The sequence below is a fragment of the Adiantum capillus-veneris genome, chromosome 14 (genome assembly GCF_014529385.1).
Source record: "Adiantum capillus-veneris isolate H3 chromosome 14, ASM1452938v2, whole genome shotgun sequence".
In the NCBI taxonomy this organism is placed as follows: Eukaryota; Viridiplantae; Streptophyta; class Polypodiopsida; order Polypodiales; family Pteridaceae; genus Adiantum; species Adiantum capillus-veneris.
The window spans coordinates 136,020,238-136,045,923 of record NC_140944.1 but is presented as its reverse complement, the minus strand read 5'-3'; the positions used below and the strand labels follow the sequence as shown (position 1 = coordinate 136,045,923).

At 45.0% G+C, this 25,686-nt stretch overlaps 1 protein-coding gene across 3 annotated transcripts in view; it reads left to right on the top strand.

Annotated features, from left to right (window-relative positions):
- Positions 1–23,789, top strand: part of LOC147443198 (cell division cycle protein 48-related / CDC48-like protein) — a 60,234-nt gene extending 36,445 nt beyond the window's left edge. For 2 of the 3 annotated variants that reach the window (XM_086529099.1, XM_086529100.1), the window contains 5 exons: positions 12,609–12,851; positions 12,955–13,141; positions 13,276–13,341; positions 13,431–13,695; positions 21,494–22,308. In XM_086529099.1, the coding sequence (XP_086385225.1) occupies positions 12,609–12,851; positions 12,955–13,141; positions 13,276–13,341; positions 13,431–13,695; positions 21,494–22,005 (1,273 nt within the window). In that variant the 3' untranslated portion in view covers positions 22,006–22,308. Of the gene's footprint in view, positions 1–12,608; positions 12,852–12,954; positions 13,142–13,275; positions 13,342–13,430; positions 13,696–21,493; positions 22,309–22,348 lie in introns of those variants that run through there. The other variant, XM_086529101.1, reaches the window with a different exon arrangement.
- The last annotated feature ends 1,897 nt before the right edge of the window (positions 23,790–25,686 follow it).

The window sequence follows — 25,686 nt, the reverse complement described above, 5'->3', positions numbered from 1 at the left end:
ACCATGCACTATGATCTTGGGGTCTTAAGCTCGCGAGGAACTTAGGTTCTTGAGTGTCTTGAGGTTCTTGAGGTCCTTGATTCGTGAGAATCTTGGGTTCTTGAGGTTCTTGAGGTTTTCTTTCGCTTGCAAATCGCGTTGAGAAGGATCTTCTCTTCACCCGAGTTCTACTCTTTTCTGCGGGCGCACCCCTTGGCGGCCTTGCACTCACACCAAGGTTGCTTTTTCCCACCTCACGTCGATTGGCCGGCCGCTAAGTGCACGGTCCGCTCTCAATGAGTGAAAAGAGACACAAGGGGAGGCTGGACAAGCCCTTCTTTCTTGGGATTCCTGTCACTCTTCAACAAAACACGATTAGGAATCGCCACGCCTAAGTAAACTTGGGTTCGTGCGACCGCAACAAGCAAAAAAAATTCTTGTGGTTCTTTCCTTGAGTAATGCAGAACACTTCCAAAGCTCTGATACCAATGTAAGGAGCAGTGGAATGAATGTTGTATTTTCTCAAGATTAGTGATCTTTATTGCTCAAGGTTCCTTTTAGTTCTTAGGGAAGGAGAGAGCCTTCCGTCTTGTGGAGAGTGCTATGATCACGAACAAAGTGAGTGGATATTGTGCGTGCAAGTGAATGAGACTGAGAGAAGGAGAGAAAAGAGATACGACACCCGAGAGGTTGTAAAACCCTCCTCCAAAAGCCCCACTCTCGTCGGCGAGAGTGGTCTACTTTGATTGCACAAAGGTGTACAATGCGTATGCAATGGACTTATGCATCTTGGACTATGCCGATGACGACGACGGTGATGACGACGACGACTTGATGGCTGAAATCTGGGATCTTCTAATTGCTGATTTTCATGGCTGTTTCGGTGGCTGAAAATGACTGTTTTGGCTGTGTTTTCTTGGGTCAAAGATGGGGGAACTTCTGCAACCAATCTGGGGCTGATCTGCTACTTTGCTAAAGGCTGAAAACCTGCGTTTCGACTGCTGAATTTCTGATGCAAAAACGCTGGGGTAGATGATCCCAAAAACGCTAAGATGGCTGAAGTAATGCTGGCGTTTTTGGCTGAAATCTCTTCTGCTCTGCTGAGGTTGAAAACTCTAATGATCTGCAAGAGTTTGCTGATGTTGCTGAGCCAAAACGCTGCATTGGCTGAAGTGGCTAAGGGAAAAACGCCAGGCAAATGGAACTTGATGGCGATGTTGGCTGTGGGAGGAAACGCCAAGGATGGGGGAAGGATGGCGATGGTAATGCTTGAAAAACGCTAGGGGGTGCTGAGGGGGGGTACTGGTGAGAAGTTGCTTGTTGAGCGGGAAGCTCCTGCTGCCTCTTCTGCCAGAAAGTGCTAACTTGGGTTTGCTTATATATTAACTTAGCAAAATTGCCTTACCTACTTTTGTTGGAAAGTCACTTAAAAATAATAAGTGAAAATAACCAAAAATAAGGAAAATAGGCTAAATGTACTGGAAAATTACCCTGCTTGAATTTGATGGATTCTGAAGGGAATACTGATGATCATGCTGTGTGCAACCGGAGGATATGCATCTATTGCTAAGTGACTGGGTATGCACGGTCTACGAATACTCACAAAAGTTCCAGATCACTGCTAATCTAGATTGACTGGACTGACTGAACCTTGTTGTGGTGTAGCTTGTCCACGGACACATAGGGTTGGGATGTGTCACGTGACATAAATGATGTCTCCTTTCGATTGAAATTGCCAGATACTTAGAGGATTCACAATGCATTTCATGTGAGTCTCTTGAAACCTTTTAAAGGTGATGTGCCTGATGATGGGGAGCTTGATGAGCAACCCGAAGTGGAAGAAAACGAGGAGATCCTTCTTCCTGAACAGATTTTGGCACATAAGGATACGAAGAATAAAGTTAAAGTCCGAAGGCGGTTCTTGGTTAAGTTCAAGAATTATCCTGCACTAGATGCGAAGTGGATGGAGGAGGAGAACCTAGCAGATACTCCTCAGATTGTGAAACTTTACCTCGATGCTTTTGGTTTAGAATAGTCTACTCCAAATGGAACCCAGAATTCAGCTTGGCCGGAGATCTGCTGCAGTGGGATGCACAAGAGGGGAGTCACTCCACTCCTTTGTCAACAGATGCCTTGATTTAGATACTAGAGTCACTGATGTCTCTTTGAGCTTCAGGGATACTGAGAGCTGACAGTATTCTGCTATATGACTTTATGAAATGGAATTCCTGATAATGATACTGATTTGTTTCTTCACTTCTTTTGAGTGCAGGAACTGATAGACGAAATGACTGCAGCATTTTGGTCTACTTGATCTCAAATAGACATGGTTGCAATAGGGGTTAGTCAATCGAACATCGATGAGGTCCCGATTGGACCTAGATGTGATTGCTAGCTACATTGCCGATAAATCATGGTTTAAGATCCGAATGAATGTTGAATGTTATGTGATGTCCTGTGATGTCGTGTGATGTGACTGTCGATTTGGTACATGTGTTAGATGTGTGTTCCTAGTACGTAGGTACTAACAGTCAGTGTCTGCTAAGACGGTTTATGGCTTCTGTTGGTTTTGCAGGTGTAATTGCGGTCGATTACAATGCTTTCAAGAGGGGGTATGTCACAAAGTGATGACGTGGCGGACAACAGAAACCCTAATTTCTGGCTGAAACCCTAAAATTCCTGCAAACCCTAAAATCTGCTAAAAACCCTAATTTGCAGCAAACCCTAATTTCAGACTGAAACCCTAATTCAGAAAACCCTAATTCTGCCGGGGTGCCACGTGGCAACAGCAGTGTACGACGCTTTCGAAAATTGCGGCGGAAAAAGCGCTAGTGCGTCGGTTGCTTTTTGGACTCCACACAATGAGAAAAAGAGAGAGAATGCTTTTTGTTTTTAGTTAAACATCTGAGAGAGAGAGAGCACATGCTTTTGATTTTGAAGCTTTTTGGGGCTCTGCTTTTGGGCATCCCTTGTAAACCTTTAAATAGTGGCTTGGGCTTTCACTTCTCAGAGCATCTGGACGCAGAGTCTGAGAGTGAATCCCGAGCCACTCTCTTGTACTTTGAAGTGATTAATACAAAAAGAAATACCGAAAGGGGCGCCAATCTTTGGGGCCAATATCTGTAGGCACGGAACTCCGCCGGGCCAGTGCAAATCTATTGTGATCTGTGAATTGTTTTGAAGTGGTTATTTGGTGCTGTTGCGATTGATTCTTGACTTGGAGTGTCCAAGTCTGTTACAGTTGTGCCATCATGTCCATCATCGTCTTGACCAAAGCCTCCATAGGATTTGGTGCAATCCCTGGCGTAGATGACGAAGGGGGACGGTCAAGAAAACCTCCATGGTGAGGAAATTCTTCTTCACTACTTTCATGCCCATGACTCTCATGCGAAGTAGCCATTCTGCTTCGGATGATGACCGTACACTGAAGTCGTGGGTGCTTGGGTTCTTGTGGTGTAAGGTGCAACGGAAGTGTATGTTGAACTTTGCTCAAGATGAGTGCTCCGAACTGTGCTCAAGGTTTCTTTTACTTACGGAAGGGAGAGCCTTCGTTCCTTTAGTGAGAAAGTGCGATGGACACAAACAAAGTGGATGAACATTGTGAATGAAGGTGCTGAGATTGAGAGATAGAGAGAGAAGAACACGACACCAGAATGTTGTCAAACCCTCCTCCGATGGCCCCCACTCTCTATGGTGAGAGCGGTCTACTATTGATTGCACAAATCTCTACAATGCTTGGACTTGCCGATGATGTCGACGACAATGAGGACAACGATGAGACGGGCTGAAATTTGAGAATGCTAAGGACTGAAATCTGCAAATCTTTATCTGTTGAATTTTGACTCTATGTCGATGATGACGATGCGACGAAAACGCAGATGCTGAAATCTGCGCTTTCCGGACTGAAACTGCGAACTTTGCGGGATCTGACCGTGCGACGAGGATCTGTTGCTGCAGGAAGGTGAGATCTGCGAGGTTCGGGACTTGTACTGCGGTATCTGACTATTGAAAATTGAAAACGTTGATGCTTTAATTGTTCCGTGTTGAAGGATATGCAAAACGCTAGGCTGGTATGTTGATCCAAAATCGCTAGGGCTGAAAATGAGTCTTGTTGCAAAAACGGTGTGAATCTGCAGGTGCAATCCACTAACGCTAGTGCTGATCTGTCCCTTGTTGTCGCCAGGCTGATGCAGATGCAAAAACACTGGCTGATCTGGGTTCTTGATCCAAAAACGCTAGGTTCTGCCGTCTCTTGCAAAAACGCTAGGCCTCTGTGTGGGTCTTACTGAGAAGTTGCCTGTTGAGCAAGGTGCTCCTGCTGCCTCTTCTGCCAGAAAGTGCTAGCGCTAGGTTTCTATATATATAAACTTAGCAAAGTTGCCCTACCTAGTTTCCAACAAAAGTCACTTAAAAATAATAAGTGAAAAATGTCAAAAATAGGGAAAATAGGTCTATGCACTATAAAAATGCTCCTGATGGATTCTGATGGTAATGCTGATGATCATGCTGTGTGCAACCAGAGGATATGCATCTACTTCAAGTGCTTGGGCATGCACGGTCTGCGAATAGACTCACAAAAGTGCCAGATCACTTCCTATTCTAGACTGACTTGACTGAACTGAACCCTGGTGGTGCTCTAGCTTGTCCACGGACACATAGGGTTGAATGTGTCAAGTGACATCCCCTCCTTTTCAAAGCGAGGTACTCGTACCGAACTGTATGGCGTTGAGCGAGATTGCCAACAACATTCGGAATCCTTGAAAGGACCCCTCGCCGACCCACTCTGAGGTGTGGGTCGTGCGATACTTGAACTTCTTAAAGGTCTGCAACGCTTGCTTCTTTGGGCCGCGCCGAAAGCGACACAAAGTCTTATGTGGCTCCTTCAATGCTTCAACTTCGTCTATAGTCATGCGTCTATCTTCTTCAAGAATCTCCGAGGCTGAAAATTCCTGAAACCACTTCGAACACAAAAACATGAACATACCCATTCCATGTGAAGTGACTGGAAAAATACTATTCCTTTGAAAAAACTGTGCATGCAATGTAGATGAACATATAGACGGAGTGCCAAACTGTTCATCAAACACATGCAAACAATGAGATTGAATCTTGACGTTCTGATCTAAATGAGTCAACTATGGCAAAACACAATGGAAATGCCTATGCTTGATGCTCAATCTTTCTTGTGCTCTTTCTACGACTGTGTCATGCCAAGGAAGAGACATGGAATATAAATTCCTTGAATGCAAACATTTTATCTTTTCATGAATCATCCGCATACATCCGTGCTCATTTATGAGTGAATTGTGCTCAACGTACAATATGACATGCCTATGAAAAGGGATCACATAAAGACGTTGACTAAAATACAGGAAACGATCACGAATGAAACACTCGAACAATGTGTGCTGACTAATCATTCGAACACATAGTACTTTGTGTGAGGGTTCTCTGGACCTAGGCTCGAGAGCCAAGATCGGTTCTTTGTGATCGATCGCATCTGCCTGTGGGGGTGCTGTGGACCTTGACTCAAAGCCAAAATCGATTCTTCGTGATTGATCGACTGTGCAACGAGGTTAGCTTTGCTAGAAAAAGCATCAACTAAACCATCATCCTTGTGAACAATCACGTCTCGATCATACAAATCATCATGCTCATGAGAATTCATCATGCTTGTCATTGTCATTCAAATCATCATGCTTATCATTATCAGGCAATTCATCATGCTTATCATCATGCAAATCCTGTGTGTCATGCTTGGGAAAAGAAGAGACTAAAGAGTCTCCTTTTCCCGAATCTCTTCAATCTTCGCCTGCACATTTGAAATGAGAGAGGAAGAATGAACAACGTTCTTGCGTTCAAATTTTGTTTTCCTTTCTGCGTACTTGCGATCAAATTCTTTGGCCTCCAAGCGTAATTGCTCGCGCTCACGCTCCATGGCTACCATTCTTGCTTCATGCCACGTTGTCATCATGTCCATCATCGTCTTGCACCAAGCCTCCATAGGATCTAGTGCAATCCTTGGCGTATATGGGGAAGGGGGTGGGTCAGAAAAACCTCTTTGGTGGGGAAATTCTTCTTCGCCACTTTCATGCTCATCACCTCCATGAAGTATCCATGCCGCTTCGGGTGATGACCATACACTGTGATCTTTGGTTCTTAAGTTCACGAGGAACTTGGGTTCTTGTGGGTCTTGGGGGTCTTGAGTTCTTGTGGGTCTCGAGTCTTGAGGTTCTTGCAGATTTTGAGGGTTTTGAATTCTTGAGGGTCGTGAGGTTCTTGAGGTTCTTCTTTCGCTTGCAATCTGTGTTAGAGAAGGATCTTCTCTTCACCCGAGTTTTGGGGCGCACCCCTTGGCGGCCTTGCGGTCACACCAAGGTTGCTTTTTCCCACCTCACGTCGATTCGCCGACTGCTAAGCGCACGGTCCGCTCTCAATGAGTGAAAAGAGGCATAAGGGGAGGCTGGACAAGCCCTTCTTTCTTGGGTTTCCTGTCACTCTTCAAAAACACTATTAGAAATCGACACGCCCAAGAGGATTTGGGTTACGTGCGACCGCAACAAGCAAATAAAAATGATGTGGTTCTTGTGGTTCTTTCCTTGAGTGATACAGAACACTGTCAAAGCTCTGATACCAATGTAAGGTGCAGCGGAAGTGTATGTTGAACTTTGCTCAAGATGAGTGCTCCGAACTGTGCTCAAGGTTCCTTTTACTTACGGAAGGGAGAGCCTTCCGTTCCTTTAGTGAGAGAGTGCGATGGACACAAACAAAGTGGATGATCACTGTGAATGAAGGTGCTGAGACTGAGAGATAGAGAGAGAAGAATACGACACCAGAATGTTGTCAAACCCTCCTCCGAAGGCCCCACTCTCTATGGCGAGAGAGGTCTAATATTGATTGCACAAATCTCTACAATGCTTGGACTTACCGACGATGTTGACGACAATGAGGACAACGACGAGATGAGCTGAAATCTGAGAATGCTAAGGGCTGAAATCTGCAAATCTTTATCTGCTGAATTCTGACTCTATGTCGATGACGACGATGCGACGACGACGCGCTGAAAACGCAGATGCTGAAATCTGCCTTTTCGGGCTGAAACTACAAACTTTGCGGGATTTGACCCTGCGACGAGGATCTGTTGCAGGAAGGTGAGATCTGCGAGGTTCGTGACTTGTACTACGGTATCTGACTGCTGAAAACTGAAAACGCTGATGCTTCTAACTGTTCCGTTGCGAAGGATATGCAAAACACTAGGTTGGTATGCTGATCCAAAATCGTTAGAGCTGAAATTGAGTCTTGTGGAAAAAACACTGTGAATCTGCAGGTGCAATCCACTAACGCTAGTGTTGATCTGTCCCTTGCTGTCGCCAGGCTGATCAAGATCAGTTACCTGGCAGGAGGGGGATTCTAGTTTCGGGACTCTTGAGATCGGATCATTGACAATGGTGTAATTAGACACATGACTTCTCCTGATTTGATATACGATCTGAGGCAGTATGAAGGTCTAGTTATGTTTGGAGACCGATCACTAGCTTGTGACACAATGAGGGGGTTGTGGAGCTTATTCTAGATATCAGAGGGGGAATGTACATCTCCTATGTTCTTTTTGTGCCCTGTCTTGGTTACCACATTCTGTTAGTGTATAAGCTTTGCAGACTTTGGCATGGTGGTTGTATGTGATGAGCACAGGGTGTTGATTCAAGATAAAGCTTTCGGCCTAGAAGCCAAAGGGGTACAATAATATGTGGATTGTATTGACTTGATCCTTTTCCTTCAAACTTGGACTCACACCCACTCTCGGGCAAGTTACTTTGGACTAGATGTTGCATGGTGTGCCAGAGAAGTGTGGTTGCATTCGTTTGGAGCAATAGAGTGCTCCAATCGATATAGCGTGGATGGTTGGAGATACTCGAATACATGTGGGCTACTCTGTGGAATTTAGGCATGTTAGATTTGCGACCAAATGTGCGAGCCAATGTTGACAAACGCCAGCTACAGCTACCCAGAGTTTCTGATAGAGAGTAGATGGAGGCGTGCCTTGCTTTGTTGTCTTCTTGGACTTGGGATAGATGAGCTTTTTGTTCAGATGTCATCTAGTAGCTCTGCAATTCGACTAGGAGGTGAGAGGGGGTGTTGAAGTTTGTCACCTCTCCGGCCTGTCATGGCGGAGCTGCTAGTGCTACAATATCTCCCAGGGGCTCGGGTGATCATAGGGATTTAGGGCTACTTTGTGGTTGTGACTGGCATATGTCAGTAGTTTGCTCATTGTTGGCTTGTTCCCACCATTGTTTTGTCCATCCTACAATATCTTCCAGGGGCTAGGCTAATCATAGGGAGTTAGGGCTATTTTGTGGTTGTGCCTGGCCTATGCTACTAGTTTGCTCATTGTTGGCTTGTTCCCGCCCTTGGTTTTGTTTGTTTAGTAAAGATGGCCATTGGCATGTATGCACGAAGTCGGTGTTTGCTTAAGAATCGGATTTCTTTTTGTGGGTGCAATTGGGGGCAATTACCTTTTCTCTACAGAGGGAGGAGGGGGTATGCCACAATTTGGTTGTAAGGATTCTAGGTACTTATCCTTAATTAAGTACTTAAACTCATGATTAAGACTTAAGAAACTTGAACTGTACTCAGAAACAAGACTCAAAAGACTCTCTGTTTGATTGATTGAATGATTGCTTGAGACCGAGTACAATGGGCTCCTTATATAGGAGACAAAGAGACACAAATGAAAGGACACGTCTCCTGGTGAAGAGACATGACTTTAGACGTAAAAACACATCCTTTCGGCAAAGAGTTGCAGCCATAGGACGAAGAGTCGCACTCGTAGAGCGAAGGGGTGTGACCAGTTGTCGAAGGAGTGTGGCTTTTGTCGAAGAGGTACGTCTCTTGAGCGAAGGGGTGTGACCATCCAAGCGCAGGGATTCTCCTTGGTATGGCACTTCGCATATCTACAACCAGGAGTAGATATATTGTTGTTAACATAGTCACAATCGTGACATTCCCTGCCTCTTTGAATGAAACCCAGGGTAGTTGAAAAAAACTCCGGGAGAAGGAAATATATTTTTGTAGTGCTTCTGCATCCAAAGCTCTTTTTGTTAAGTCCCATGTCATGGCATTGTTATTGACCATGACTATTTTGCCAAACTAAAAACTAATCATATCTTCAACTTGATAAGTGCCTTTGTCAAAGTCTTTTGTAAGTTCGAGCTTTGTCCAATAAAAGATTGAATCTATATCTGCTTCGAGTGAAATTATTAGTAAACTGACTTGAGTTTTCTGTTGAGTGATGATCATTGGTTGGAAATCTGTAAGGTATTCCATTGGTTTGTCTGAAACAGTAAAATCCTCGTGAAGGGATGTTGTAGACTGAGACAGAGTAGTGTTTGGAGGTATATCCATGTGTAAAGGTTTATCAAGAGAACAAGTTTCGTCCAAGTATTCAATTGCAGCGACTGAAGTTGTGCTGCAAGATTCTGTATCTGTTTTATCCTTTGCACAGGTAAGGATTGGAATCTTCAAGTTTGAAGAATTATCATTCACCATAGCATCTGGTATCTGTTTAGAGACAAAGACTGTATTCTGCAAGGGCGGTGACGAGGCGAATTTTCCTGCCTGGATCACGGCCAAAGAAGGGGTTATGTGCTTGTTGGTTGTCACATAAGAACAGGAATCGTCTGAATCTTCAACTTTCTCAGCGTGTATTAAGGCTTCCAATTGAGAAGGGGGAGGTCGAGAGCTGTTGCCTCTTAGACCTCTGAAGGATCCTCTTGCACAAGAAAGGATCAACAAATCTTCGACTTTACCACCATCAGATAAGAAAGACTTAAATGTAGGGCATGGCTCCCGAGGGGGAACTTGTCCAGCATCGCGGTGTTCACGACCGAGTACTTGACTAGGGTCGGATATCTGTGCCACTAAGTAAGCCCATCTTGATATCGTTGATGATCCTTTGGAAGCTTCATATTGTTGCTTTTGTTGTTGATGATTCGAATAAGAAGTTGGTTGCTCAAAACTGTAACTTTTCCAAGAATATTCATGCTGAGACTTTTGCTGCTCGCATGAAGGTACTTTGTATCTAGTTGTCTCTGAGAAACCATGCTTTGGGTGAGCAAATTTCGTTTCCGAAGGCTTATGTTTGAGTGGTTCTTTCTGGTCAACCACTGAAGCGTCGGAAGAAGATGCATGTATTGTCCGAGAAGTTGTTGGTTGACTCCGAGAAGGGGTTTGCATTTGCATCTGATCCAAGCGAGTGTGAATCGATGCGAGGCTTGATGAAATTGCTGCCATCTCCCTTTGAAAATTGCTATCGGGTTCTCGGGTAAAATATTGTCGTCGCCATCTTGTGATTCGGCCATGCCAACTGTTTTGCGAAAGTAAGTGTTTCTCTGAATAAGTTGGGAGCGAAAACTGCGTGTGGAACCGGTTTCGGCTTTGGAGTCGGGGATCGAGAATAATGATAACCTCTGGCTTGGGTAGGGTGAATCCGGAATGACAAGAATCTCGTGAAGGGAACAAATTTGCCACAGTTTGCTTGCGGGAACTTTATCTATGTACAAGAGATAGGGTACCGGAATGTCGAAGTCCTTGTCCATGGTAGAGGGGAGCCCCATACGTGCCAGGAGCTAGTGGCGAGGGCTATGCGGGAAGAGAACATACAAGGAATAAGGTTGCCCACAAGGAAAAAGCCACATTGTTGTCCCATTTTCTTTTAATATAACTCTTAGTGAGTTCACATTGGGTAAGGTTAGAGGTAGTCACTTAAAAGGTGTGTCCACATAAAAAAATTGGGGCTGGTTGGCCAATTTAACTGAAAACCTTTGGCCTGAGTTTTTTAAAAGTATTACGTTGCTGGAGTTTACGCAAAAGGCTTGCGCTACTTGTTTTAGACGTTGCACGCTGTTGAGGTTTTATGTATAATAAAGGGCAGCGAAGAGGTATGCCAACGAAAGGTCACAAGGGGTAGCCAACGAAAAGGCGAAAGGCAGCCGGTGTTTTTTCAGCCCAGCGATTCAGAAATTGCAGCCAGCGCCTGCAGAAGTCAGCCCAGCGTTTGCAAAGTTCAGGCTAGCGTTTTCATAATTCAGCCCTTCGGGTTGTGCGGGGAAGGGTGCCGCGAAGGGGCACATCACCTTGGGAAAAGGTGCGAGCAAGGGAGAGGTGTGATGCTTGGCAAAGGATGCAACGCGAGGAGTCTCCAGCGAAGGGGTGCAATTCAGCCAGCTTTTCTGTAATTTTGCCAAAGGGTGCTCAACTGAAGAGGTACACACTGGCGCTTGAAAGGGCACACTCTTTTGCATTAACCCATGCATCACCACGGTCCACGAGCACGATCGGTACGGGTACACACAACCATGCTGCTGTCTCTGGTGTGTTGTAGTATGTATTATACGAGAACATAAGTAAATTAAGTCACCTCATGTCGAGATGTGTGCGTAGGCCACCGTTCTTCGGATTCCATACAATGCCGGGACAGGGGTAGAGTGTAGCGTCAAGGGTGAGAGGCTCACAACCGTAGGGTCTCGGGAATTTTTTTTGCTCTGATACCAGTGTGAGGATTCTAGGTACTAATCCTTAATTAAGTACTTAAACTCATGATTAAGACTTAAGAAACTTGAACTGTACTCAGAAACAAAACTCAAAAGACTCTGTGTTTGATTGATTGAATGATTGCTTGAAACTGAGTACAATAGGCTCCTTATATAGGAGATGAAGAGACACAAATGACAAGACACGTCTCCTGGTGAAGAGACATGACTTTAGACGTAAAAACACATCCTTTCGGCCAAAAGCTGCAACCATAGGGCGAAGAGTCGCACTCGTAGAGCGAAGGGGTTTGACCAGCCGTCGAAGGAGTGTGGCTTTTGTCGAAGAGGCATGTCTCTTGAGCGAAGGGGTGTGACCATCCAAGCACAGGGGTTCTCCTTGGTATGGCACTTTGTGTATCTACAACTAGGAGTAGATGTATCGCTGTTAACATAGTCACAATCATGACATTGGTGATGTGACATGCAAACACTGGACCGAAAGAGAAGAGGAAGTGCCTGGCCGGTGCGACGCCCGTTCAAAGGACCAAAATCTATGAGGAGCTGCTTGTAAATCGTGGCTGATTGTCAGACGGGAATCGTAGTGGAATTTCTAGGGGTCTGTATGGGGAGATGCCGATGTGGCAATTTGGGTGTTAGTAGCTTTTTGGGCGTCCTTTTTTTGCTGTTCAAGCGAACAATCTTTTGTGGCTTGCCTGAGCTATTTTTATAGGCTTACTACCATAAGATGCACTTCCCTTGAATGATGAATCAGGGCTTTCCCTGGATTCATCCAGGTATGTGTACATATGTATAGGCTGGTAAAAACATAAGCATGACCTGCTTTAGCTTTTCAGATGTCATTTCTCTATCAATGTACATCAAATCAAAGCAAGAAGACTATGGAAGACTCATCCACTGCAAGTCATGCAGCATTATTTTGCATGGGTGACTTTTGAACATAATCTGTAGGCGCACTTAGGTCCTGAGAACTCAGGGTGATCGCTCTTAGGTGAAACGTACTCTGCTTTAATGTACTTGGTTCAGTCTTTTTGGTTTTATGAAGAGAATCACATTATTTACTTAAACTGTGTTCATTTCTAGTTATGAAGTTGAATATCCAAACTCTGAGGACAGAGCAAAGTTCTTTTCTCAGTTGCTGGATACGGCAGTAAATCTTTCTGAGCAGAAGTACAGCAAAATGACAAAGCCAGTTTTTCTGCCGGAACTTCCAAAAGCACCTATTTTGGAAACAGAGAGAAGTGAAGCTCAGCTGCAAGCTCAGTTTGAAGAGGAACAACATATTTTGAGGCGGATGAGGATGTGCCTTCGAGAAGTCTGCAACAGGTCCAAATCATGAGATGAATAAGATTTGAAGTTGTGAAGCGTCTTCTGCAAGAGAGATTTTGTTTAGAGCAGGATTATTTAATTTTTGGCTTTCTTTTATTAGGTTGCTGCGGGAGAAATCTTTTAATGTTTTCCATTATCCTGTCACTGAGGAGGACGCTCCTGATTATCATACATTGATCCAAACTCCTATGGATGTTTCAACTTTGCTTTATCGCACAGATAGTGGACAGTATTTGACAAGATCAGCCTTCTTACAGGACTTGGAGCTGATCCCGTTGAATGCCAAGGTATGATTTTAAACTCAAATACAGTTGTGAACTTAAAGTACATTATGGGGTGCTTTTGCACATATTTTTCACTTCATTGTAGTTTTAGTTCAGGTCAGTACATTAAATGGTAAAAGTGAGTTGGCACTTGGCAGGCATATCACAAAGATGATTACAATGGAGCTCGCATTGTTAGCAAGGCTTGTGCACTTCGTGACGCGGTATGCTGAGTTCCTTCGTGGAAACTTGAATTACATTTCTGAGAGAAAAATTCGCTCATGCTTTTGTGTTGTATGAATTGTGGTTCCAGGCACATGCAATGCTTTCACAGATTGATAAGGATTTAGTAACTCAGTGTGAGGCAATCTTAGCTCGGGGTGGTCCTTTAAAATTGGAAGGGAAACTAAGTGGGACTGAGATGGTAGGTTCTTATATCCTACCAGTTGGGCAGCCATCAAATTCTACTACTCGTGCGAGTGCAAGATTGCGTGGAGTTCAGGCGGAAACTGGTCTCTCTTTGAGTGCAGATGTCCATGTACGGCGATCACGGCGTAACAGTGAAGGGGACATTGGAGGTATCTGAACTGCTTGCACACTCTTAAGTTTTTTGGGGGAGTGCTGATGCTAAATGTACCAAGACTGCAATTGCCCAATTATATTTGTTCTAATAACATACTTTGCATCAAAGAGTTCGATTGCACCCCTCCCGTTGGGAAAGATGTAACGTGCACAGGGCTCAGTTTCTAGGAGGGCTTTCATATAAATCATCGGTCACAAAACTTCAGCAAACTTTATGATGAAAACTACACCCAATGAGGGTCATTTCAATCGGAGCTTTGGAGAGATTGAAAAAAAGGCCCAATGTGAATATGCGTAATTGAGGAATGGCAAAATTGAAACAAAGCCCACTTGTCCAAGTAATGCTTGACAAGAGGTCCACCACTTCTCCACATTGAAGTCTATTGAGGCATAATGTTTATTAACATCTGCAAAAGGCCTAAAGGCCCTATGAGACCAGAAAATACATCTTCGTCATATGATCCAAATGTCCAGTATAGAAAATACAAAAGGTTTAAGGTAACGAATGCTTAAATTAGAAAAAAGAAGTGAACCAGTAGAGCCAGCTGGTGGAGTAAAGCCCTATCTCCTCAGTGGGCTGCCCCTTGTGAATATACAGTCTTGTGTGGATGGACATTGCCATGTCTGCATTGAGTCAGTGGCTGCTGATTATTGGTGCTTTATCTGTTTCGCATGCGTAATCAATGGCGACTACTCTTCTTTACTGGGGGTTATGCCAGAAAATGAAGATATGGCATGACTGTACCTGATCCAAGCAAAGTCAAATGGAGCCGACTAGAGTAAAAGCCAAAGACTTGGGCTGTCGTCCGTACGGCTTGGATGTCACGTCATGAATCACGAGCGCCCCTATGCCTGCCGGTGTGGTAGGCTGTACGCATGGTGATGTGGCAAAGCTGACATGGGATCCTTCTACCTGGGCTGCTTTTGGGTGCTGGTTGTATTCGGAGTGATGGTAGCATCATTTTGATGATGCCATGGCATGCTCAACAAATGCATCACAATTTTCCAACTTCATAATGTGGGTGTCACAAAGTGATGACATGGTGTGCCCAAGAAATGGCCGAGAGGACAAGAGAACCTGACACGAAGAACAGAGGAACATCTGAACCCAGAAAGAATTGCCGAGGGGCCTCTACTGAAAAGAATGGGGATTTTTAAAATCCTAGTCCCACCCAACTTATGGAGCACCGGCTGAGGGACCTAAAATCCCAGCAGTAAAAAGCTTGATCTTTGAGAGGGATTTCCGTGAAACGCGCTGACTGGTGATGTGGCAAGGCCGCATGGATGCTGACATGGCAGATTGTACGTAAATTTCGGTTTTTGCACTGACAGTAAGGGTGCCAGTCTTTGGGGCGAGTACATGTGGGCGCACAACTCCGCCGTGTTGTGTCGACTCTCTCTCTCTCTCTCTCTCCATCACCGGAGCAGAGCTAGCTGCATCGCCTATGCTGGTAGAGGCCCTTTTCCAGACAGTATGCTTCATCCAGAGAGTGCGACAGCTTCCATCCGAAAGATTATCATACAGAGCACTTGAGGCATCCCGCCAACTAGCTGCGATTGGAGAGAGTGGATCATGGTATGCACAGATGACACAGTGGTTTAGCACACATGGCTTGGATATCGAGCAGCTACCACCATTTCAGTACGATCCCAACTCACCATACATTCGCCTCTCTCATGCGGAGAGGAATCTGATCCTTAGGCAGGATCTCTGGCAGCTGTATATCAGAGAGACTTGGATCACACCGAGACAACCTCTTCCACTGAAGATGTTGTACTATAGGGATCAGTTCTTGACTACTTTAGAGGATGGCTTCATTTAGAGGCCTAGATACATGGATGTTTACATGTCTCATAGTGCCAGAGTAGCCATTCAACAGCTTAGAGTTTCATCACACAGATTAGAGATTGAGACAGGCCGAGCATCACATACTCCCAGAGACGAGAGGATATGTAGGGTATGTACAACAGAGGCAGAGAGCGAGGAGCATTATGTTTGTAGATGCCGAGCTTACCAGGATATCCGCAGGCGCTACCCTGCCCTGTTTTTAGGGCAACGTACACTCAGAGAGCTTATGGAGTACAAAGACTAGAGGCAGCTTGGGCGCTTTCTCCTTGAGATTTAGAGACATAGAGACCTGATACTACAGTCATCCAGTGGGAGTAGACAATCCCAGCGTATAGATTTCTTTCATCGAGCGACTCCAACACCACTTGCTACGACTACACAGAGAGGGGTCACTCTCCAGCAGGCAGATGTGATCCGAGCCAGGAGACGACCTAGAGCAGAGGGATACCGTGCTTGACGAGCACACCAGAGGGAGATCTACTAGATTCGGACACAGCATGAGCGGGCCAGACAGAGAGAGATACAACGAGTCTTCTCCGACCCAGCCCCCATACTACAGGGGCTCTTCACACCCTACCCTCCTATGCATGATATCCTACACCCTGAGTTTTCTACCGAATGGACCTAGATTGCATCTCATCATTGTACCCCTTGAGCATATAGTTTCACATCTATTAGAGATAGAGCTCCATGCTCAATATACTGGCACATGTATTACCCCACCTCTTATCTAATTATTGCAGCACTGTACCACCTCACCTCTAGTCTTGTATCACTTTAGTTCAGTCCCGCTTTATTACTTGCACAAAATACTGATACAATGATGCTAAATGGGTACTTGATGCTGGGTACTCGGTACTGTTGAGGTGCTGAAGGGTACTACGATGGATGCTTGGTACTTGAGAGGCTAAGTGTTGGGTACTGTGGGTACTTTGGTGCTTGGTATTTTTTATTGATATTCCCTACACTGAGCTAGGCAAGAGACAAGCCAAAACGCAAGGGGTGCTAGATGTTGAGGTACTGCGTCGACGACGACGATGACAATGAGGGGTACTTGTGTTGCGGTATTGCTGAGGTCATTGTAACAGGGAACAAGGGGAACACATCCCAAACGTTCCGAAATGGCGTTTCGGACGAGTCCAGTTCCCAAAACGGAGATGGGAACGGAACGCTGTTCCGTAACGGAGTGTAACTGGAACGGTGTTCCGGAATGGGCGGAACATGAGGCGGAACGGCGAAACGCGGGGCGGCCCGGGCAAAGGTAGGCACTTGGGGGGAAAAAAGTGGGCTTTTGGGGGCAGATTCAGGGCTGTTCGGGGAGCATATTTGGTGCAATTTGAGGGCAGGTTAGGGGGCAGATTTGGGGTTGGTTAGGAGTTTATTTGAGACTAAGCTGAATGGAGGTAATTCAATCCTTACTTTAGGTGGACCGTTCCAGCCCCGTTCCCGTTTCTCACCCCCCCCCCCCCCCCCCCCCCCCCCCCCCTTGCCCGGGTCCCCGTTCCCGTTTTGGGTTACTATGGCTGAGGTACTAATGGGTACCGCAGGAGATACTTGGTACTGCGCCGACGACGGTGACGACGAGGTGTGGGCTGATCTGCTATCGCCGAGGATTGCGATGGGTGAAAAACTAAAAATGCCGGTTCTGCTGGCTGATCTGAAAACGCTGATGATCCGCAAGGGTTGATCGCTGAATTCAGGGTGCTTAGGGATGAAAAACGCTGGTAGGAGTGGCTGAGGGAAAACGCCAAGGCTGGCTAAAAACTTTGATGGTTGCTGGGTACTGCTAAGAAGAGGTGCTGTAGATACTTCTTCTTCTGCCTCTTCTGCCTTCTCTAGCACCCATAGGGCTTCTTTTATAGGTCTTTTAGCCATTTTCCCTACGTACTTCTAATAAATTTCATGTCGAAGTCACTTATTAATAAATGACTTAAAGTGATTGTTTATATGCCTATAGTGACTGTTTATATGCCTATATGCTTAAGTGACTTAACTGTGCAAGTGAGGGTATGCAACTATGACCGGCGTGGACATGCAGGTCCCGCTAAAGGCTCACAAGGGTGCTAGGCTAGGTCCTAAGCTCAGACTGATGCTAGACTGTAGTAGTAGCTTGTCGACGTGGCGTAAGTGCAGTGCATACGTTAAATTCCCCCCTGTTAAAGGTGAGTCACAACTGCCGCATTTCTACCTGCACTGTTGATGTTGAATGCTTCTGATGCTTGTGAATGCATAAACCGATGAAAACTCCTCCAAACTTGTGGATATTGCGGATGTAGGTATTGTTGCAATGTAAACACCGACCATATGAGTTACTAGGTAGCCTTACTATTGTCGCAGAATACCAGCCTTGGTGTTGACTCTGCCTTGCGAGCAAGTACTACCACTCGAATAGTCCTGTCGTGAAAACATTACAAGTGAAGATGAAAGGTAAGGGTGCTCGGAGATATTTCCAATGGTTCCATGTCGACGGAAGTGGATGCACGCTACATGCAAATGCGAATGCAAAAGAAGGTAAGGGTTCCTTTCTCCAACTCCTTCCATATCCACATAGGAGAATCTTGGTACTCAAGATCTGGATTTTCGTAGATCTGATGTCGATCTTCGTTCAAAGACATAGCGATGAAGACGGGAGCACGCCCGATGCACGATGGACCAAGGGTGGGAGTGGCTATTAAGTTCTGGATCAGGGCATGAAGATTCTTTGAGGAAGAAAAAACTGAGAGAGGTTCTCTGGGTTCTTGGTGGTTCTTCCCTTGAGTTCTTGAAGCCGAAGCACACACAAAGCTCTGATACCAATGTTAGGTGGAGCGGAGAAGTTTAAGGATTTAGCTCGGATCTAGTACTCCGCACGAACACAAGGTTACTTTACTTGACGTGACAAGAGAAACTAAAATGAACTGAATGAAAGAGAGAGATGCAGAGACAGAGAGAGAAGAGACGACACCGAATGTCGGGTTCTAACCACCCTCAAGAGCCCCCTTGCTCTATTGCCAGAGAAAGTACTTGTTTTATTACTTGCACAAAATGCTGATACAATGATGCTAAATGTTGAGATAGTGAGATGCTAATGGGTACTTGATGCTAGGTACTGTTGAGGGGTACTGCGGTAGGTGCTGAGGGCAACATGACATGACACGTTTCGAGGTTTTGTGCGTTTCGGGGTTTCGAGGTTTCTAAAACATTTCGTTTCGGTGCACAAAGAAAGCGAAACACAGGTTTTGTTTTATGTGTATGCACCTATAATTATACAAATTCATCTGTCAAGACATTTGAAATACCAAAATCTAGATGTAAGACTTGAGTCACGAGTAAACAAGGTATCGATTTTTTGAGACGGCCTTTGTTACATGGCTTAAAAAATCCCCAAACAGGTAGTTTGAGGTCAACTAGACAAAAGGGGGCAAAAAAAAAAATCAACTCGTTTCGTCCGTTTCGCTGACACTTTTCGGGATTTCGGAGGGCCGAAATGTGTTTTTATGTCACTATGGAGTCTGAGGGATACTGCGATGGATGCTTGGTACTTGAGAGGCTAAGTGTTGGGTATTGCGGGTACTTGGGTACTGCTGGTGCTTGGTACTGTGGGTACTTTTGAGTACTGAAGGTACTTGGGTGCTAAGGACATGGAGGTCCTAATGATCCCTACGCTGAGCTAGGCAGGAGTCAAGCCAAAACGCAAGGGGTGCTAGATGTTGGGGTACCTCCTCTTGGCTGATTTGAAAACGCTACTGATCCACAAGGGTTGATCGCTGAATTCAGGGTGCTTAGGGATGAAAAATACTGGTGGGAGAGGTTGAGGGAAAACGCCAAGGCTGGTTGAAAATGTTGATGGCTGCTGGGTACTACTGAGAAGAGGTGTTGTAGATACTACTTTTTCTGCCTCTTTTGCCTTCTCTAGCGCCCATAGGGTACAAACCACCTCTACGAGAGAGGGCTACAACAGAAACATGGGGAGACTCTCCCAATGAGAAAAATTATGTACAATGAGGGCTAGATCACGAGACGGGAGGAGGAAAAAGCCACACTGGTGGCTAGTAGTGCCATCTAGACTCACCGTGAACCATGGTGAAGAAAGGCCCTGGGTGCCAAAGTCGCAAGAAAGCGTCTCGGCGCTCCCGCATGCGGCCGGAGTTGCCCATAAGTCTTTCAAACTGACCCCTGAGATGTGTGTATCAACTCTGGCCTGAAGTCGTGAATAGTCTCTGCTGATGGAACATGCCAAGCCTCGAAGATGCGAAAGCAGAGGGCCCGCCAAGTGAACCAGATTGTTAGGCCGCAGATGAGCTCCCAACACCACTCTTTGTCACTGCACCACTCCTGGGGAATGAGTTCTGTGGCAAGCTGTAGTGTAGGTTGTAATGTGCAGTGGAAGTGAATGATGGTGTATGGCTCAAGATGAGTGATCAGTGATGCTCAAGGTTCTTGTTAATACTGACGGGAAGGGAGAGCCTTCCTTGACTTAATGAGAGAATGTGCAATGACCAAAACAAGAGAGTGGAATGCAAACTGTGAGTGAGTGCGAGAGTGCTAGAGAGAGAGAGAGAGAGAGAGAGAGAGAGAGAGAGAGAGAGAGAGAGAAAAGAGACGACACTAGATGGGATCCTAGACCCCCCTCCAAGGGCCTCCCTCTCTATTGCTAGAGAGGTATTTGCTTTAGATTGCACAAAGTCTGGTACAATGCTTCTAGATGTTGTGGGACTTGATGACGATGATGTCGACGACGACGAGGACGATGCCGACGACAACGATGATGTCGACGACGAGGATGACAATGGCTGAAATCTGAAAATGGTAAGATCTGTTGCTGTGGATGTGCTATTGATGCCAAGGGCTGATTTGCTACCGCCGAGGCCTGCAAGGCTGAGGACCGCAAAAATGCTGACTGCTTAATGCTGAAAACAGAAAACGCTGGCTGATCTGGGCTGAATCTGCAAAATGCTGGCTAGTTTGTATTGAGAACTGAAAACGCTAGGCTGATCTGGGTGCTGGGGTCGTGACGGCGAGGATCTGCAACAGGTGCTACGGGTTCTCATGGGGTTAATGGCTGATCTGAAAATGCTGGTTTAATGGGTTGAAAACGTAGGTCTTCTGTCTCTTGAGAAAATAGACAGAGGTGCTACACACAAGCATAGGATAAAGCCCATAAACCTAACAACTGGCAGTGGGTAACATGTAGACCTTTTTGATGATGGCCATTTGGCAATGCCATTGAGTATGGCCGAGCGGCTGATCTTTACCCTTATCCACTTTCTCATTTTCGATTTCCACGATCCAGAAGTACCAGGCAAATGATCCAATTTCTTTTGCACCATATATTCCATTATCTTCACCTTTGCTCTCAAATCAGTGGTGAATATGTTTAACAAAGCGTTATGTGAGGGATTTTTTTTGTAAATTTTGTGACCGCACCATAATCCCACTTTTTTGAAGTGTGGAAATCCATTTTTCCTGAGCAACTAGAGACTGTTATGGCTTTTCACACACTGGCCAAGATATTGGGATCCATCTTGGAGATTAAGCTTAGCGTGTGGGTTGATATGCACAGGGACATGGCGAATTCAGACACAGGTACACCACGCTAAACCATGACAAGATTTGCCACTAGGTACACCAGTGACAACAGTAGATCATATGGTCATGTTCAGACTGAGCATTCAGCTAGCAGTGTTGCCCATTGACGAATTTGCAAAAGGGATTGTAATTGCGACATGTTTGAAGAAGCCAAGAAATTTGAACTTGAAAACGTTTTGTCATTGGATTTGGACGTTTTGTAATTTGGATGAGGAAGGTGTGTGAAGGTGAATGAAGCGTAGAAGCTGAGAGAGGGTAAAATTCTCAACACACAAACTTAAAATCACACTTAAATACTTGTGGAAATATTCCAGCTGGCTGAAAGTGGGTTTTTTGATTGTCTAAGATTGTGATCACAATTGTCTTTTTTATTACAGGTGATACTGAAGCTGGTGTTTTTGCCCAAACACGGAGCATAAATTCTATTGACCTTAACATAGATCTCGCAGAGAAAACCACAGAAGACCCTGACTCTCCTGCAGTCCACATGGAAGTGGATGGACCCAAAGAGTGGTCGAATCCAGCAAATGCAGATAATGAAAAGGAGCAGCAACCACCTGCTACACCAAGCTCTCCTGATTTGGGTGGAAAAGATCCGATGGATTTCGGCCATGAACAAAGTCCGGTGTTGGACCCTGATCACCCTAAGGCAGCTGTGTCTGCAAGTTATATTGAAAAATTGAAGAAGCGGTTTGTGACACGTACAAATGGGCTTGGAGTGTCAGACCTTGAACTGATACATGCAAAAATATGCCAGGATGTTCGACTTGAATGCATGACCAAAAGCAGGACATGGGTGATAAAGCTTTTTAAAAGGTTTATATCTGATATGAAATCCAGAGATTGTAAAGGACGGAATGGAAAGATAGCTACATCACATGATGCCTAAACAGTTGAGGGTGTACCAATGAGCAATTCTTGCTTTCTGCTGTGACTCTCTCTCTCTCTCTCTCTCACACACACACACACACACACACACACACACATTGTACCCTCCATCTATAGTTCGATCCCAAATTGCCCCTTCCCCTCTCTCCCTTTTGTGACATGATGTATGTACTGCATCTTCCTCATCCTTGTACTTTTTTTGTTCTAGATGTGTATTACACACGAGGGTCATATTTCTTGGCCTCATAGGTCATTTTGGCCTCTTGCAGACGTTAATGGTACATCACATTTGATTTTGGCCTTATACAGATGTTAGTGGTTCAACAAGAAAATTAATTATACAGGGGCGGATCTACTGTAAGTGATGAAGAGGGGCTTGTACTCACAACCAACAACCAAGGATTTTGTAGCAGCAGTCGCACTGCCTTGTTCTGCAGCACAGTTGGTGTCTTCAACTTGAGCCTAAATTTTGGCCATAATGAGCACATTTTCAAGGCAGGTGTTGCACATTGTGCTGGGTCATAGTCTCTGTACATGTATGCCAGTTGTGGTGCTGAAGTGTCCTAGCAAAGCTCCCTTTTCACGAGTTCTCCTCCTTGGTCTGATATTGAGGCAGGGGTTATATGAGCATCATGTTGTGCTATGTAGTACTCTAGTTGACATGTATGAGCCCTTAACACAAACACCATGAGCAGGTTTTGCAGAGGTTGCATGGGACTCGGGAATGCCCTGGTGGACGGGCTTGCCAATCGTGGTTCAATTCCTCATGCATAATGCGCCTCTGGCAAAGCTCCAATCTTGTGAAGCTGTCTGTTGCAATATCTGATCAGGACAGCAAATTATGGACTACACTCAAGATGAGTTGTTTTGGGATTGGCTAAAACTTTTGTGGACATGTGTCTTCAAGTATGGTACTCTCCTTAGGCAGTGTCCTGCTGCTTATGCTGTTCTCTCTTGGAGTAGAAATAGCAGGCTTTCTTCCATCAGTTTTACGGCCACAGGCTATGAAATACACTTTATATGACCATCAAAGCTACATATGGGCAGTGCGCCGTCTGATATGCAGCAATAAGTTGGGACACATAATACTTCTATCACGAACCTCAACACTAAATACTACGGACGGGGTCTTGAATGAACCCCGAGCGGTGCGATCGACCTTGGTGAACTGAGGCACAATTCCCGTGACGGGCGGCAGCCGTTGTGTTTGTTTGAGTTTACTTTTGCCTGGATCGGGTTACTTTATAGCGAAATGAAGTGGCAAGGGGGACAAGGAAATCCATGCCGGCACCAGGCTCCAGCGGGAAGATAGGGGTTCAAAACCACATTTGTGAGGGGGGCAGGTCAATGCACTGACGCTTCCAAATGCGTGCAATTGGTTGCTCACCGTTGATCCCACCGCCCAAGGGTCATTAAGATCCCGTGGTATATAATGTCATGGCATGGCGAGGGCATGCCTCCTAATGCGGTGATCTGTGTATGCATCATTGGAGCATTGTGAAGCAATAATTGCTGGCAAGCATTCATAACCTTGAAACATTCCAAAATGCTGCTCTGAAGTTTTTGAAGTGCACTTAGGTTTAAGCCGTTGTATGATTAGAATGCTGCCACAATGCCCTCTTTAACACTACTCTCCGTCTCCCATACAATAATGCTGCTAAATAACACCCTCTATAACACTGCTCTCCGTCTCTATGTGCTATTTCTCATGGTTGCACCTTTGAAATTTTGGACGGAGTAGCGTTAGAGGCTACTATAGCATACCGGGTCTCGCTATGCAATGGCAGCATTAATGTTATTAATATAATCACTCAAACATTGTCACACAACTTTTATAAAGATTTTTAGTCGTATCCACGCAACACACCTCAAAAATCGTAGTGTTGCAAATACAAACATTTTCACTTGTATTAAGAGTTTTAAGGCTGAAACTAACCAATGGAAAAGAAGATCAAACGCGTGATTTCTTGGGACTCACTTTTTTAATGCAGTGTCCTGAATTAGTAAACGCTCAAAATGCTTAGGTTTCTCCCTCATATTTACAATTGATGCGGAACCACTCCATAAACTACATACCACTAATACCCTTGATCTCATGGGGGACTCGGCTCTAAGGTACTTTAACACCGCCATTCGAGTGGCCAACAATCTCTCTCTCTCTCTCTCTCTCTCACACACACACACACACACACACACACACACAGGGCAGTCAATGTTAAGGTAGCCTCAAAAACCTGAATTTACGAGCACGCTTTAGAATATAGGACCGCTTGCAATTTTAAAATCAATAAACAAGCACCTTTATTATTTATAGAGGCACTCTTTACTGGTTTGCGTTTTTTCTTTTGTTGGGTGTCATATTATCCAATCTCTTGTATGATCCATCATGAACCTTGTGCATGCATCCTTGGAATGCCTCAAGACTATATGTGATGACAACTTTTGAAAGGCTGAAGTGGGGCTGGAAATGAGATGTGATCCATCATCCACGTGGCGAATTGATGGGCGCGTGCTAGGGTTTACATGGAATACACTGGACAGGGGCACCACATTCTTGCATTTCAAATGGCATGCATTAATAACAAAAAATAAAAAAAGGCAAGAGGAAAAGTGATTATGCGGGAGGGGATGGTTGTTTGCATGCCTGCAAGTTGGGGATTTAAGAGCCTTCCTTGATAAGGCTGGAGCATCACCTTCTCAAGTCAAGGGAGACTACTGCCAAGAAAGATAAACATGGGCAATCAACAAGGATACACAGGTAATTGAATGGGGAGGTAGTTGTACAAGTGGATGTCCATTACTAATCCATCATTACTAAATACTTATTCTTTACTTGAATATAGGATAAAGAACGAGAGAGGATAACTCACTCTTTGTGCTTTATCCACTTCCTGCTTTCCATCCTCACATAGAACTGCACTCACATATCCGCGCAAGCGTACTTTTTAAGTGGTATCTGAGTTGCAATATTCCTCTCCCGGCGTTTCCCTCTTCCTAGCGAGCTTCCCATCGGCAACGGATTGATGCTCGGAGCTTCCATGGCTATGGAGGCATTGTGAGCTCGGCACATAGAGTTCACATATCCAAGTGGCAAGGGTCTAAACTCCACAAGCTACAACAGGAAAGATTGAGCTTTCTACGAGCTCAAAGAAAGAGAGAATCACCACGCTCAATTCACGACAAATCGATAGCAAGTCACGGTTTTGCTCATAAAAACTTGTTTTATCAATATGAAGTCCTTTTCAAGCTCTACAACTTTGTAGAAGAGCTTGTCAGCTGATTTGTAGTGCATCACTTATGCATGATTGGATATTGTCAAAATTGGATTTTGATATCATAATTTGTTGTTGGTCAGACTTATTTTATGCATAAAAAGTTCACGTCCTAAGGGCCATGTGTGTGGGCTCATTTTGATGACAGTGGATATGTCGCACTCTAAGTGGGAGTCTATTCAATATGGAATATGGTTTATGGTCAAGTCCTGAGATCCTTCATGGATTATGGTTGTGACTTTGATTATGGGAGCCAGTGTGACTCTGGGATATTTTTTCGGGGATATGGTTCTGCTGCCAAAATGCTGCCGGCAGTTTTCTAGCTATGTTATGTGCTAAATGTAAAGAATGAGGATGCAAGAGAGCTACACAAGACAAGCACAAAGCACACAGAGATGGAAAGCTTCTTC